Genomic DNA, 17,017 nt, shown 5'->3' with positions numbered 1-17,017 from the left:
GTGTCATATCCTATCTTTTCAGATTTAAGCATGGTTGCCTTAAGGTCTACAAGTTTTCATTATTTCCTTGTGAAAGAGGTCAAAGAATCTCTCCCTACAAATATGTGAATTGTACTTTTGTTTTTTATTGGAAAGAAAGGAGCATTTGCTAATCAGCCATCAAAGCACAGGAATAAAGAGTATTTCACAAAAAAGAAAATTCAAAACCAACCCAGCACACTTCTTTCCACTAGAATTAAGCAATAAATATTTAAGGCATGCAGTGATAAAGGAAGGAAAGAAGAAAGCTATTGTCCAGAATAAAGAGAAAATATACTCTGTGATATGTAGTGCAATGTGTTCTTAATAAATTATTATTAGCATGTTAGTCTTACTAGTTGTGAGGAGTCTAATTATGCTACCTTATTTCTTTGTGTTTAGTTCTTCATGGCCTTGATCTGGAAAGTGAGCATTGCGTCTTTGAAAATCTCAATGGTACTGTGAACCTCATCCCTCTGAACGGAGCGCAGTGTTCTGTGAATGGTGTTCAGGTTACAGAACCCACACACCTCAACCAAGGTATTTCCTAGCCTAATGTCATTTTTTAGGCAGCCTCTTTGCTTCTTCCTGAAGCAAAGAGGCTTCAAAGAGGTTTTCAGTGAACAACACTGAAAAATATCTGTGTGTGTATAAATGGATTATTGTTTGATTAATTTTAATTTTATGTCATCTCAACTATAATCCAAAACCACCAGGAAAACCCCGTGGTCTTTTTGTTGTCAAAGAATTGCCATATGGTGAAAAGAGAATTCTTTAATAATGTCAACCTTGTCTGTTTTGGTTTGGAAGGTGGGAAGCTCCCTTGGAATGGAGAATATGATCCCCTTCCCTCTGAATTGTTATAACTTGAAATTAAGGGATTTTCAGGCAAAGATCTGGGAAGAGGAGTACCAGTTCTTTACTGGTGTGTGTGTGGATAACAAGGCAGACAAACACCGACCACAGCCCAGCCCCAGCGGCCAGCTCAGCTGCGCTCCCCTCACGGCGATGGCGGGAGAGCGGCTGCACGGCAGAAATGGCTGCACGGCAGAAATGGCTGCACGGCAGAAATGGCTGCACGGCAGAAATGGCTGCACGGCACAAATGGCTGCACGGCACAAATGGCTGCACGGCAGAAATGGCTGCAGCAGGAACCTCGGAGCCGAGAATGGGGCTGCAATGTGGGCGCACCTCAGGTAGCAAGCAAGAGGTAGCAGAAGCATGGCAGATGGAGCAGGGGGGTGCAGGGTGTCCCAGCAGGCAGGGGGTGCTGGGTTACAGTGCAGTGAAAAAGCCCGAGGCAGCGGCAGAAAGCAGCGGATCTGGGCAGTGGCAGTCGGGCTCTCTGCCGCACACTTGGAAAGATGCACCTTCCCAGAGGGGGTCAGGGTCCTGGTCTTTTCCCCTGAGGCACCCGAACAGGTGGCAAGGGTCCTTTTCAAGTGAGTCAGGGCGCCAGTAAGATCCTAGTTCAGAGGTTGCTGTCAGGGACAAAGGCTCACCCATGGGATGAGAATCTGGGCAGGGCTGGGCTCTGGTGATGGCAATGAATTTCTCCCTCCACCAAGCAGCAGTTCGACTGTTTTCCTCCAAAGCTGAGAGAGCAAGAGAGCTAGGAGCTGTGCCCAGCCCCCTTTTCCCCAGCCAAATTCTTTGGCATCTCTGCCCCTCCAAAAGAAACCCTCAGATAAGAGAAGTGCAGCCAGTGCCCTCCTCCCCTGAGCTCTGTAACTTTTGTCTCTCCTAAGTCCCAGTCCTTATTGTCTCTTAGCAACAAATTAAGGAGAAAATTCCCTAAAAGAAAGAAACTAAAGGAAAAATTCTAAATCCTAACAATTTCATAATCTTGATAATGATTTGATAGTTATCCTTTGATTCTGTTCACTTTTGCACAAAGTGAACTCCATGCTACATTGCTGTGACCTTAAGAAAAAGGATATCTCTACAGGATCTCTACAGGAGTAAAATAATGACAGAGACACTCTTGCCCCTCTCCCAAAGTTCTGGGTTGGTCCTACTTTAAAATCTGGAAATTAGAAAGCATCTGGGACAGCTGGGAACAAGATACATTGTGCTGGCCTGGAAAGAACTGGCTGACAAGTGAGCTGGTGAGTGCTGCAGGAGAGCTTCACGATGTTTTATGTTCCAGGAGCACCCAGAGTATCTTCCCATTTAGCAAGGAGCTGAAAAAGACCTGTTCAGGAGTGAGGCTGTGACACAGCTCAGCTGCTGAAAAACAATCTCAGATTACTTCCTTGAAAAGACACTTTCAGAGTAAGCTAAGGCTAACAAAAGAAGAATGCAGTGTTAAACAAGGAGAGTCCTGCATCCTTTCTGAACTCCAACAAACACTTTTGTAAATGCTACTTGCAGAAAGCAAGGAGTTTTGGAGTAGAGAGGTGACACTGATACATTTTTTTTTTTTAGGGTGCCTATTTCTTTATGCAAAATGAGAGGCATATATGCTTGTTTCTATTACAGATAGGAGGGGGAAAAATACCCCAGCCCTCCTTGGTCTTAGGTTTGAGTAAATCTAATGCATAAATTGTTAACAACAGACACATTGACATTAATAGCAAATAACACTGTAAACAATACAAAGCGAGTTGTGATGATTCATCTTTATTTTATCTTGCTGCATTTTAAAGGCAGAAAATGTTCAGTGTGCCTCAGAAGAAAGTAGGAGTATGGATGCTATTTCCCTCTTTCAGATGCATATTACGACTTGAGTTTTGTACTGCTAAAAGTGGAAACATGACATTTTTCCCCTCACAAATTTCTTTAGACAAAAATTTGCAACTTAAAGGGAAAGGTTGCTAGGGTAGCTAAGTTGTGAAAAACTGCTGCCTAAGCTGACCTTTTGTGTGTTGAAGCAGACTGAGTCTGAGAGGAAGGTGGCAACCGTGACATTAGGTGTGCAAAGCTGATGAAATCACTGGTTTAAGGAGTCTGGTTCAATCCATTTATCCCAGCTGTGGCAGCATTTAGTCTCACAGCATGAAGTGCCAGCATCCTTAAACGCCCGCTTTTAGGTAATACTGATTAACTGCTGCTGTATTTAAATGCTTCCTTTCATCATTAATAGCTGCTCATTTGAAAATGTGTTAAATTTTTAGACCATCATGGAGTTCAAAAATAAGAGTCATGGTAATTAATTACCACTTCCTTCTATGGATTTTCATTTGCAAATTCTGGCTGACATTGTGGTTTTGTAAATGTAACTGAACTAACAGTATTTTTTTAGCAATAAGAACATATGGTAGGATTTCTGAAGGTAACTCAGTTAATATTCACAATTACAGTTTGTCATTTGCCTTAAATGTATCCTCACCTTACAACAAGTTCAAGTTTTGGGTCGAACTGTCAATCCTTCTGTACTTAAAAGAGAAACCTAGGAGTTGTTTAAATGATCCATCATTTAGGGCTGACTCTCATGTGCTTCCTGTTAAGTCTCTCTGTCCTGTCTTCCTTAAAATTTATGAAGTTAGGCACACATATTTATAACTCTTAATTCTGAAAATTTAATTAATTTATTCATATTGCTGACACCTAATGAAGTGGTTGCTAATGTTTACAGTTAATTATTTTTATCTTCAGCTGAAAGTTACTGAAGGAATTTCATACAGATGTATGAAACGTAATTCCTTTTGAGATTTGACTGAGGTAAACTGCAGATGGGATTTGAAATTGAGGTGTTGTGTAGACAGCAAGAAGTGATTACGATGCTTTTTGCCATTTATTTGCTAAGACTGGATCACCAAATTTGAGTTGATATTCCTAATTAAGCTGATTTTAAGAGAAGCATTCCATGCTAAGAAGATCGTGCCATTATCACATGGTAAGAATGTGTAGTGATGAGTTAAAGTACATTTTTTTCATACTGTGAGTGTAATGGAGTCCTTTTTCTTTTTAAAAATGCTTCCTGCCTACTGACAGATAAATGCTTGATTCTGAGGTGGTGAACTTGGAAGACTTCCATGTTATGACAGTAGTGAGACATCACTGACAATATACTTCTTAGTAGGGAAGTATTAATCCTGGTACTATTGTCTTTAAAATGTGATAAGAATTGCTCAGAATCTCTTTGTGATATACCTTAACTGATTAAATACAATAATAGCTGTGCATTGAGTAATATGAATTATTCAAGGTTCTTCCATCAGAAAATAGCTGTTGGGTATTAAAGTCTAGTAACCCTGTTTTGAATAACAATAAACTTCAGTGTTCCATGTGGAGAAGAAAAATGTGAGAGCACAAATAATGGAAATCTGGAGTTTTTAGTGCAGTTGGATTCAAATCTGACCAGTGATCAGTAGTGGATTGACAAGTTTGTTCTTGGTCACATTTATGGATGTTCCTGTTGAATCTGCATCTGCTGGTGGCTTCCAAAGCAGCACTGTTAAAGAGTATACAGATGAAATTGGGGCAGCTGCTTCCTCTCCCTGTGTTTATTCTTTACCTGAACTCCATGAACACGATTGACCTTGAGTCAGTCACATTCATGCAGTGTGTGAACACGTGTGGGTTTCATTTTTGTTTCAGTAGGAAGAGGAAGGAATGCACTGTATGCATCAGTTAAGGTAGCTGTGACTGTGCATGGTTACACTCTTGTGAAAATGCATTTTCCTGTTGTTCTTGCTTAATGGAAGTCTTTGCTTACATGTGGTGTGTCTGAAAAATTACATGGCACTTTGGGCTGCAGAATGTTGTCAGTGAGTGGTGTGTGGTTTTTTTCCTCATCAGGTGCTGTTATATTACTTGGAAGAACCAACATGTTTCGCTTTAACCACCCTAAAGAAGCTGCTAAGCTAAGGGAGAAAAGAAAGGTGAGATTAAATCAGTGTTTGGTCAATTTAAACCTTTTCAGAACTTTATTTCTAATATAGACATGCCTTGATTGTTGCATGATGCTTTTTTTCATTTGCTTCATGTACTTTAGTTAATATTTCCTCAAAGCAAGAGTTTGTAAGCTTCTCTAATACTTTTATTTTATGGTCTGTTGTTAGAGTGGACTGCTGTCTTCCTTCAGCTTGTCTATGACTGATCTTTCTAAATCTTGTGAGAATCTGTCAGCAGTTATGCTTTATAATCCAGGGTGAGTATATTCTAAAACACAGTTGTTATAATTCCAGTCATTCTTCGTTTTAGCTGTTTGAAATGTTGCATTATGACTAAAGCAGTTCAGCAAAATAATGACATGGCACATTTTACGTTTATATTTTCTTCAGAATTACAAGTTAACTATTTTTCCTGAGAAAAAATGCATTTTGAACTGAAAATTAAGATTTCTTGAGTTCATATAATACAAATACAAGCATAAAAGGCCTGAGAAATGAATGTCTTGTGTTCTCTGCCAGTAGCTCTGAATAAGTGGCCAAATTAAAGTATGGAAAAAAGTTTTATTGCGCAGTTACAATGACATAGAATGCTTATGGTAGAGAAGCTGGTTTTAGTGATTTTTCCACTGTTCCTAAAGTGACTTACAGAGAACTGATGGTGTTTTGTTGTAATTTTTTTTTCCATAGCTGGGGCCTGTGTTTTCAGTATGAGATGAGACAATTTAACCGCCTATGTGCTTTTGAAAAATTGACTGTAAATTGAATTATATCCGTGGATAGTGCAGCTTTATTCCCAAGTTTTACTTGGGAATCTCTCTTTATCCTTTAGAATTTAGGAAGACTGGATAGGTAGTAATAACGTCTAGTTAAACAGTGTCTGAAATACAGGGAGTGTGTTTAATAACACTGCTTCAAATGTGACTGTTACTCTGTTGCTACTGAGCTACTTACAGAGATCTCAAGATTGTGAACTGGTTGCTAATAACATTCTATTTTCAGATGGGGATGATAAAGAAGGTAAAAAAAGAACATAGTATAAATACACTTTTCTATTTCTTCAGCTTTTCAAATAATTTAACCTAAAAGTTTTCAATGACAGTTGCCAGTATGATGTTTTCTATGAGTTGGGGAAGGTTCCTGGCTGTTGTTACCTCTGGTTATTGGTGAGCTGTCCTGGGCTTTTACCAGGCTGATAATGTTGTTCTGCTGTAATATTGTTATGAATACTTCATTATACTGGATAGTACTGACCTTAACTCTGCAGTCAGCTTAGAGCAGGACAGATTGTTTCAGCATTGCCTCACTAGTCTCAGTTTTACAGCAAAATATAATGCCATGGAGAAGGGAAACACCAGTTGGAGGTGTGCTTAAAAATTATTTCCCAGACAAAGCACTCTTACTGACTTCAGATAATGCCAAATCCTTACAGAAAGGATTTTTCCTGTAAAACATGCTTTAAAAACCCCCAAAACACAGAGAGAGACTGGAGAGTTACTTGATTGTCTCTGATGGAGTAGATTGCAAGTGCCACTTATTTTTTTTTCGTTATTAGTTTCTTACCTTATTAGTGCATCTTACTTTGCTTTTCTGGGAATCAACCAGTATGGATAAGATTTTAGATTGCCAATGTATGCAGCAATTTTTCAAAACTGCCATTTTTCCCATTTAATGCTTCTTGTGAATTTTCCTTTCTTGGGTGTGATTGTAAGAGTACTCTTGCTCTTGAAATTGAGAATACAATTAGGTGAAATACTCGTAATATTCCCAAACACTTCATGCCTGTGTTTTATTAAACTAAAAACTGTAAGCAGAGGGTTAGTTGATATTCTCCCACTAGTCTGCCTTCAGTTAATACTTGTGAAGTGTCTTGGAGGAATAGATATTCCTTACTGTATCTGTATCTTTTCCATGTGAAAAACAACATTGTCCTTAATAATATTTTCAGATAGATGGTCTTTTCCTGTGTGTGCCTTTTTGTTTGGCTGTTGATTTCCCATATGTGGGAAACTATCTTGTTGCATAAAATTTTGGCTCAATGTGCCAAATTCTTTGTTTTACTTCATCCCAGTCTTTGTCTTTAATCTAGTGTCATGGAACACTGCTTCAGAGAATGAGCTTTGGGCAAAGTAGAATTCTGCATGTAGATTTATGCAGAAGATTTCATTTGTGGACCTTTTCTTAGCTACGTGGTACTGTAACTATAAAACTGTTGATGAGAAACCTGGGTCTTGTCATAGGTTTAAGTCATGATCCTGTTACTAAAGTTCTTAGAAATGCCTCTGCCCAAATTAAGGTGCAAACGAGACTATAAGCCAGTGACAGTAGTACGAGTTTTATTTGGTAGTAAATACGAGAGAGAGAAAGAAAGAAATAGAAAATGGGTGGGGGGGACAGAAAGGGGTTGACAGAGACAAAATAAGGAAAGTATCACTGCTCCACGGATCCCAGCTTTGTTGATCCTTTCCAGCTGGTCTTCTTGGTGGTGAAATCCCCCTCAAAAGCACAGAATCCATTGGGTGAACATACCCTCAGGCTAGGTAGGAAAACCCAGACATCTCCCTAGTGCAGGGGAGACTTTGCCATTGTCTTCGTTGCATCCTGTACAGTCCTGTGGTGCAAGGCTTCAGGAATGACTCGAGGGGGGCATTTTGGGGGGTCTTGGATGGGTTATGGCACCCCCTCAGCTGCCTGCCGTGTGAATGCCCCGGGGATGTGGCCTTTGGGGCTGGGGCTTCCACAGCTGGGCCAGTTTGTATAAAGGAGGGTGAGTGTTCACTGCCTCTAAGCAGAGGCTGCACCTGAAACCTCCTCCACCCCCCTGCATCATTTGGGGGGGCAGTCTGTGTAAACCTGGCTTCTGCAGGCTGTGATGTCTCCCACCCCAAACTCAGCCAGGGAAGAATCTCAGCTACATTTGCCTTCCTTGTGGATGCATTCCTCTTCTTCAGCTTCGTTTGTTTTGTTTTTAAGGCCTGAGATGATTAAAGAATAGGTTTTCCCTTTATCTGATGTTAGTGGTTTAATTTACAGTCCAAAATCCCAGTCAGGTATCTTCAGGGAGGTTTCTTTTGTTGTTGCTTCTTCATACAGTTTTTGTTATAATGAGCAAAACTTGGTATCAGTGTTTGAGACATGAACTGCTTCAGTCTCTGACAGTTTAGTATGGAGGGATTGGGGTTTTTTTTAATTAATCTCATTAATTTGCATACTGAACAGCATTGTAACATCTCTGTTGTCCTGCCTGCACCCAGTCTTTCCTAACAGATGTAGTATCAGATTGCACTTTTGTGCTGTGCAAATTAAGCTGCTGTAGTACTGTGCTGGTAGAACAGACTTCCTTTCTCCACAGCTTATCTACACTGCTCTTATCACTAGATATGACACACTTTCCAGGAAAATGGTGTCTATTTAATTCAACACTGATCAGATTAAGTTCTTTTGTGGTAGATCTACAAAAGAAGAAAGAGTATATTCTCGTCTTTAATATCTGTGTGTTTCTTTTTAATTTCAAGCTAATACGCGTTTTTCTATTCACAGTGGTTCTCACATGAATAGAGGTGGTGTGAAAAAGATTTTGATTAGGATAGACTAAACACAAAAACATCAGTTTTGTGTATGTGCTTTGTAAAGCTGACAGTGATCTGTTGTAGCCTCTGTGGTTTCAGTTTTTTTTCTTTTGTGATGCTGAGATTTTTTTTATAGTAGCTTTTTAAAGAAGCAAGGTTACTTCAGTCAGGCCTGTCCCTCCCCACGTTCCTGTCCTGAAATAACTTTGAGCCCACAATGAGTTTGAAGCAAATATTCCAGAGGTCTCAAAAGTGGTGAGTTCCTAAATACATTAAGAAAATAGGCAGCCAGCTGAGGAGGACTGGCATTGTTTTTACCCCTGCAGAGGAAGGGCTGCAGCGTGAGCACCTCAGAGAATGGAGACACTCTGAGCAGCCTCATTGTTGGAGAGCCTTCAGGGGAGCTCTGACCATCTTAGGCATCTCCAGGCAGCAGCAACTCTTGGCTTCACAGAAGTATTTAGTGGTCTGAAATGCGCTAAACATGCAGTTTTAAAACACCTCAGTGTTGTGCTTGGAGGCTATTGACTGGAGTGGTAATGATAATCCATATTTTGCTTTGGGAAAGAACCATTTTCGCTGAAGAAAGAACCAGTTTTGCACAGTTCACTCCTTTTTTCTGAACAACTTTTTGGGCACCTCCAGCTTCATTTCAGTCTAAGGTAAAACTGATTGTCATAATGCCACTGTTGAAAGTTTTAGGGACAAATCCTCAAAGAAAATCACAGAATTTTTAATCACTGATCTGATTTTATACCAGACTGGTTTCTGTGATGGTTCATTTTATTTGTATTAGATCTCAGTCAAAAGTTAGCTACCATTTTTATGCTTATATAAAATATATCTGCCAGATTATGTGTTTTATAGGACAGTTGAAACCCCAAAAGGTTTTGCTGTGGGTTTTGCCTGTTATGTTAGCTGATCTCACATTTTCCTTCTTTGTGGCTTAACCAAGCATGGGAGTACAGTAAATTGTTCTTTGCCAACCGTCTAAGCAAAGATGGTCTACATCTGATAGCACCCAAAGGAAACCTGCATTTCCACAAGCCAGAGCAGGGTCTGTGTTATTCCCTGGGGTCTGTATTATTTTGGACTGAAATAATAACGGCATTTTGTCAGCCAAGCTCTAGGTAAGAAGGGATAGCTAAAAGCTTTGAATTTCAGATAGCAGATCGTAGCCAAAGGGAGAGATTTTGAGGTATAGATTTAATAAAAAATTACGTAAAATGTTCTCCTGTGCTTATTCAGAACCTTGTCAAACTAAATACATTAAAATCTTAAAATATTTTAAATGAATGGGCTTGAATTGTGTTCTGTGCTTGAATAAGCACTTTGGGGTTTTTCAGCCCTGCTGATTACATCCTAGGAGTGTTCAGGATTTTTTTCTTTTTCTTGGAAGGCAATGGCAGAACTATTAGCACACACTACTGTATTCTTGCAGCCCTTTCCCTTCTCAGAAGTGACTAAGTTAATAAACCTCAGGATGAAGAGAATTACTTTAGCTGTCATTGGCATTTGAAAAATGTGTTTAGAAAGAACAATTATTTGAATTCTTCTTCTGAGATGTAATATGATGAATGTTCTATGAATCTAACCAATTTAACCTCCAGTAAAACAAAGTGCTGTTGATTTTAAAGTATTTTGTACTGCTAATATGTTTTTTTCTATCAATTCCTTTCTCAATTGATTGCTCTGTTTCTCCCTGCCTCCCATGGCAGTCTTTTCCCTGTAAAAGGACCGATCTGTCTAAGGTAGAGAAATGAAATTTCTGTGTATTGATTGCCATGTCTGCATGTAGTTAACTCTCAGAGGCTATGCTAATCATCTATATGTCTTGCTTAACTTTACTTTTTAAATACTTTTTCCCCAGAAATTAATTTTTTTCTATTTATACTCATGTCAGCATGATGCCTAATTTGTAACCTTAATGAAGGAACTATTTTCTATTCTTGTAGAAAGTAGTCTTACAAAACTTCATTTGTATCATTATCATCTAAACAAACAGAAAATTGCATCATGTTGTCTTCTATTTTTGTGATATTCAGAAAACAACCTTTTTGGTGTATCCTTTATTTTTTTAATCAGGCTAGAATTCGAGAGACAGCAACGAGAGGAGCTTGAAAAATTAGAAAGTAAAAGGTAACTATGTTTTCTGTGATATTTATGTGTGTGTGTCTATATATATAAGCTATAGGTTGTTTTAAATCACGATTTTGGAATCATGCTGTTATTCAGCAAACCGATGATTCTGAATAGCTGAATTGGAGCCAACTGATATTTAGCAAAGAATGTCTGGATAGATTGTACAGATACAATATATTATCCTTGCTCTGAATTTTCATGGGTTTACTTTAAAAGATGGTAAATCACATTCTTAATTTGTATCTCTTTTTTGTGGTTTATTTGGCCCTGGACTGAACTGTGATAGCAGAAACTCATGTGTTACTTTCTGCTTCTCTTATATCAAACTGTGGTGTGGAATGGGCATATTAATCATGCTTTTCAGAACGTTATGTGGAAGTTGGTTTGAAATATAAAGGAAAGCATTGTTATTAGCTGGCAAACTGAGTTGATGTTTTGGCCCATCATACCTGCTGAGACTGTGGAAGGGATAGCTGTGCCTTGTTGCAGATCTCAGCACTGATTAGATTCACAACCTGAGAACCTTTGTGCCCTCTTGGCTTTAGTGTGCTCCATTTTGACAGAGCTCTTTATGCAACTTTATACTTCACTTAGTCCAACTTTATTAAGTTGGACTAAGTGAAGTAAGCTCAGAAAAATCCTGAAGCTCTGAGATGCATTCAGCAACTAATGCAACATAAGATTACTGATTTATCCATTTTTGCTATGTTGGTGGAATTTGAATTCAGGTTGAATTCAATTCTTTGAATTCAGAAGTTGATTTGCTTTAATTCTTCTGACTTCTAGCAAAATAACCAGTCAACTTGCAGGTTGTCTCCACTTGTAGTATGGGGATAATGGTAACCCTCAAGTACAAGAGATTACACAGGACATAATAATTTGTCTTAAATCTTATCATCCTGTTTATCAGTAATTCAGTTGGAGTTACCTAAAGTGAAAACATTGCTTTAATTCATCTGTTGGCTTAAATTTGGTGAGGCAAATTGCTCATCAAGTCCTTCTATACAAGCTTTTGTGCATGAGAATATATGTACGTAAAAACCCCCACATATTTACTCTGCACTGTGTGCATGGATATGTTCTATTAATATTTTTATTTGATTTGACAAATAATTTTTTAGTCATGTAAGTGCTATATAACATGTGTTCCTATAACTTTTTAGTTGACAGCCTTTTATACTGACACAGACTACAGGAATCTCTTTTTGATTTGTCTTATCCATTGAGTCGTTTCTAAGCAATGAAAGATCTTAACCTGTAGCAAAACAAAACTATTGAAAAAAATAAATAGTTCTATATAGTTAAAAATCTTAGTTCAAACTTTTTTAATTTCATGTAAATGTTTTACTGTAGGAAACAAATAGAAGAGATGGAAGAAAAACAAAAATCTGACAAAGCAGAACTTGTAAGAATGCAGCAAGAAGTCGAGTCACAGCGCAAAGAGACAGAAATAGTTCAGCTGCAAATACGAAAACAGGAGGAGAGTCTGAAACGGAGAACTGTGCACATTGAAAGCAGGTTAAAGGATTTGCTGGCTGAAAAAGAAAAATTTGAAGAAGAGAGGTTACGGGAGCAACAGGAGATAGAGCTTCAAAAAAAAAAGCAGCAGGAAGAAATTTTTGCCCGGGTCAAAGAGGAGTTGCAGCGGCTACAAGAACTTAATTATAATGAAAAGGCAGAGAAAATGCAGATTTTTCGTGAACTAGAAAGACTAAAAAAGGAAAAAGATGAGCAGTATCTCAAGCTGGAATCAGAAAAAAAGAGACTTGAAGAACAGGAAAGAGAACAGGTGATGCTGGTGGCTCACCTAGAGGAACAGCTTCGGGAGAAGCAGGTCATGATAGAGCTCCTGAAGAGAGGGGATGTGCAAAGAGTAGAAGAAGAGAGAAGAGATCTTGAAGAGATCAGAGAATCTCTTTTGAAAGTCAAGGAAGCTCGATCTGAAGGTGATGAAAACCATGAAGAGTTAGAAAAAGCACAGCATGATTTTGTAGAGTTTAAAAGGAAACAGCTGGAACAGTTGGCTATTTTGGAAAAAGATTTAATTCAACAAATGGATCACCTGGAAAAGGAAATAGCAGATGAGAAAACAGCTCTGGAGCACTTAAAATTTGGACATGAAGAGCATTTAAATCTCAAGAGAGATGATGAAAACTTTATGGATGCCATACTCAAGGCTGAAGAAGCTGACAAGATAAAGCCAGTTGAATACAGGCTTCAGTCTAAAGTACGCCAGCTTGAGTACCTGAAGAGTAATCATTTGCCAGCTCTGCTGGAGGAAAAACAAAGAGCTTCTGAAGTCCTTGATAGGGGCTTGTTAGGGTTAGATAATACTCTCTACCAAATAGAGAAAGAAATAGAAGAAAAAGAAGAGCAGCTTGCCCAGTACAGGGCTAGTACAAATCAGCTGCAGCAGCTTCAAGAAACCTTTGAATTCACAGCCAATGTAGCGCGGCAGGAAGGAAAGGTTCGGAAAAAGGAAAAAGAAATACTTGAATCGAGGGAGAAGCAGCAGAGAGAGGCACTGGAGCAAGCTGTTGCTAAGTTAGAAAGGAGGCATTCTGCTTTGCAGCGTCGTTCCACCATAGACTTTGAAATTGAAGAGCAGAAGCAGAAGCTGGCCACCTTGAACAACAGCTGTGGCGAGCAGGCAGGGCTGCAGGCAAGTCTGGAAGCTGAACAGAAAGCTCTGGAACAGGACCGAGAACGGTGAGTGCTGCGGCACCTTCCATTTATCAGAGCCTGTCCACAAAAAGGGAATCATTTTATTTATTAATTTGTTTTTATTAATAATTTATTGTATTGATTTTGCCTTGGATGTTGAGAGCACAACTTGTTCAGTGTCCTGGTACTTGAGTTTCTTCATGAGTTTCAGGTAGTTTATCCAGAATTGAAACTCTACTGCTTTTGAAAGGATTCTCACTCACATATCAAGTTCTGGTGTGTTTGGATACTTATTCCATCCTCAACAGGATATTATTTGCATTAGCTATCACAGTACTTGAATTGTTTTACCTGTGTAGAAAGCTGACATCCTTATGTTCTGCCCTTACAGCAGATATACCATCTAACAACTTTTTTCCCTTAGATTATTTCAGTGTAACACTTTTTTTGTTTATTAGTAACAAGTTAGATGTTTGTTCAAGATTTGGAGACAGTTACAGTAAACCTGCCAGCTCTCTCTCAGCTGGTGATGTACTGAACCCTTCTGGTATTAAAATAAATGGGAGGTAAATGTTTAATTTTTTAATACCCCTGGTTTCAGGGCTAAATAAAAAGCTAGCCATAAATACATGTAAAAGTTGATGTTGCTTTTTAAGCTCATTGGAAAATATACAGAGGCTTTAATACTGCCCAGTGAGGTGACAATTCCTTTTAGGCACAGAAGCAGTGTCGTTGGTTATACTCAGGATATCTTGTAGCGTAATATTTATAATAAGTATGGGAGGCTGAAAGAAAAGTCAGGTTGGGAAGGATCTTTCTCTGTGAAAGAAGAGGAAGAAATCTTTTGGGATTTTTTTTGATCTGAGCCAAAATTAACTAAGATTTATATGTTCAATCCCTTCAGGATGGAAAAAGTGCAGAATTGCCATTTTAAAATGTGCTACCTGATTTGCTTATACTGGAGCTTTAAAGCCTGTGACTATCGGTGAAAAATGAGGGTATTTTTCCTTGAGGTAGCATTTGTCATCTATTTTGTTAATATTTCACTGGTTTATCTGAATATTTTTTCATAAGCCCTTCAAACAGATGTGGAAAAACCACCTAAAACAAGAAACTTGCCTGTAGCCAAATTGAAGAGCTCTTCTGTATTCCGTTCCTTTGAAACCATTATCAGAAGAGTTGCTTTATATAGACTGTGCAGAGGTCACTTTTTCAACATTTTTAGCTACATTGTTTGGCTTTTAGTTAAGCATTTTCAATACTGATTCATCATTTTGTGTATGTTGCTATTATTTTCCATAATTGTCGTGAACATAAAATCTCATTTTCTATACTAAGTATCTCGCTTGACTGAAGTGAGCTATAAACAGCAGGAAGTTCCACAAAAATAGGGTTGTGTGATAAGTAAAAAAAAGTAAATTGTCGGCCAGAAAACTGAGGTTTGGGGAAAATAGCAAGGAAGTGAAAAGATCTTCCTTTTTTTTTTCCTCTTCTTTTTTTCCCCTTTTTTTTCTTTTCTTGTTTACTTCAAAGTCCTCTTGTGCAGGTCAAATAAAACTTTGAGGTCCTTCAGTGAATAGCCCATGGGCCTGAATAATTCAATTCAGAACGTTTTTGCGACTGTTGAGGCAAGAGAAAGTTCTAAAGATACATGAGAGGATGTTAAACATTCCAGACTACTTACTGCTCTGTTTTTGAGTTTGTTTCACAGTATACGATGCCATAGTAAGCACATGAATGATATATATTTCTTATTGTTTATCTAGATCCCATTATGTAATGATGTGCTCTGGTTCAGATCAGTGTTAACTCTCTGAAAATGTTTAAATGCAATATTCATTTGAAGTGTATACAAGAGGGAGTTCATCATAGCTAGATACAATGTTTTTTATTTGTTTGAGTCATATGGAAGTGCTAAATTCTTTCACTGACTGGCACCTTGGTTTGAGATAATTTAAAGGAGAATGCTCTGGGATGAGTTATCTCCTTTGAGAGTTCCACCAATAAGAAACTAATACAAATAGATGAAAGTGAAAAAGCAACAGTTTATTAGGAACAACAATACCAAGAGGTGCAGGGGGAAAGATAAATAACTGCTGGACCTCACCAGCTTGCTGAAGTACAGACCCGAAATGCTGGGAAATACCTGTTCCCAATAGGGGCCTGTTGGGACGGCTTGGTGACACGCAGTGACAGATGGTGTCACATCATCTCAGGAGGGCAGGAGCCCCAGGGAGCAGTGCCAGCAGCCGGTGAGGAGCTTCCCCACGGCAGAGCAGGCGTGGCAGCTGGACCAAAGCCCCTGAATGTGTCGTGTCCAAGGCTGGGCGCTGGTGAGCTGCGGCTTGGGCTGCAGCGGGGCAGCTCCGCCCCACTTCTGCCGGCGGGATGCCCCCGCTTTTCAGACAAGCGGCTGCAGAGTTTGTCCTCAGGGTGGCTCAAACATTGCTACTGCAGTTAATGTGATGTGAGAAAAAACCCAAAAACCAAAAAAACCAAAAAGGAAAGGCTTTGCCTAAGCAAAGACCAAGCAGCCAATGATGCAAAAACCATGCTGTGAAGAGCTGTGAAAAAACTTGGGCAGGGAGCTTTTTAAAATGTCCACACTTCCCCAATCCCACCAGACACTCAAGGCCTGCAGCTTCAGGATCTTAAAAATACAGTAGCAGCTTTTGGCCACAGATAATTATGGGATTCAGTATCATTATGGATCACCCCAAGACAACAGGGGTGACCCCCAAAATAATAATTTGAGATTAACTTAAGCCAGGGTGTATACATACGCATATTTTGGCCTTAGTGGCAGAGGTTTGGTGCACTAGAATGAACATAAAGCAACTTCAGAGCCATCTCTGAGGCAAGTGGTGGAGCACAGCTCAGTGTACTCCCTGGTGGATGCATCACAAGGCTAAGTTCATAGCTATATAAGTGATAACTTCTCATAGTAGGATGTTTACAAACCAACAGCTAAGCTTTGTTCCTTTAATGTAAATCTGATTTTTGTAGTTAAATTGATTTTCCATGGATGCAAACACGTTCCTGTATACATCAGTCATCTTTCATTCACCTACCCTCAGGACACAAGATTGTTTTGCTGCTAATCAAAAGAAATAGATAGCTTCTGGCAGTGCTGCAGAAAGCACTCTGAAACTGAAGTAACAATTCAGTCTAAGCCTCGGCATTCATCATCTCTCTAATTTTCTCATTTAACTCCCAGCATGGAATATAGAATTGCACTTCAATTTAGATATATACAATTATAGCAGAAGTGGTAGAATCTCGGTGTTGCATAGTTTCTCCTGGTTTTGCAAGAACTTATTTTCTTTTATTATTTGATTTCTAAGTAACCTCTAGAAAAACAATTACTTTTAGAGACAAAAATTGTAATGAAAATGGGGAAGATTATTATTGTGTAACTAATCTAATCTCAGCTGCATTATAAGTGAAAAGGGTGTTCTGCAGATTATTTTGTTGTAACATGATGAATATTGTAATAAGTGCTTCTTATTTCATACGAAACACCTCAGGCATTTTTAGTCAGAAACACAGTACCCAATTTTACATATTGTATTCTGTGCATAAATCTGGGTGGAATTAAATTTATTTGCTAAAGAAAGCAAGGAGGTTTTGAAAGATGATTTCTTAGCTGTATATATACAAGAAGTACTATACTACATGCTTATTTTGTAAGTGAAGTTTCAAAAACATATATACAGATGGAGCAACTGGAAAATGTACTCAATTTAAAGATTTTCTTGTAGATAAGTCTTGCCACATCAGTGTTTTAGG

General features: G+C 38.7%; 1 protein-coding gene across 1 annotated transcript in view; it reads left to right on the top strand.

The window, feature by feature from the left end:
- The window catches only part of KIF16B (kinesin family member 16B), a 128,268-nt gene that overhangs the window by 60,683 nt on the left and 50,568 nt on the right, over positions 1 to 17,017 (top strand). Inside the window, exons 15-19 of the mRNA XM_063391547.1 lie at positions 421 to 558; positions 4,762 to 4,844; positions 5,025 to 5,113; positions 10,508 to 10,561; positions 11,918 to 13,273. Of these exons, the coding sequence (XP_063247617.1) occupies positions 421 to 558; positions 4,762 to 4,844; positions 5,025 to 5,113; positions 10,508 to 10,561; positions 11,918 to 13,273 (1,720 nt within the window). The remainder of the gene's footprint in view (positions 1 to 420; positions 559 to 4,761; positions 4,845 to 5,024; positions 5,114 to 10,507; positions 10,562 to 11,917; positions 13,274 to 17,017) is intronic.

This window comes from Prinia subflava, chromosome 2 (genome assembly GCF_021018805.1).
Source record: "Prinia subflava isolate CZ2003 ecotype Zambia chromosome 2, Cam_Psub_1.2, whole genome shotgun sequence".
Taxonomy (NCBI): Eukaryota; Metazoa; Chordata; class Aves; order Passeriformes; family Cisticolidae; genus Prinia; species Prinia subflava.
This window is presented reverse-complemented; position numbering and strand designations above follow the sequence as displayed.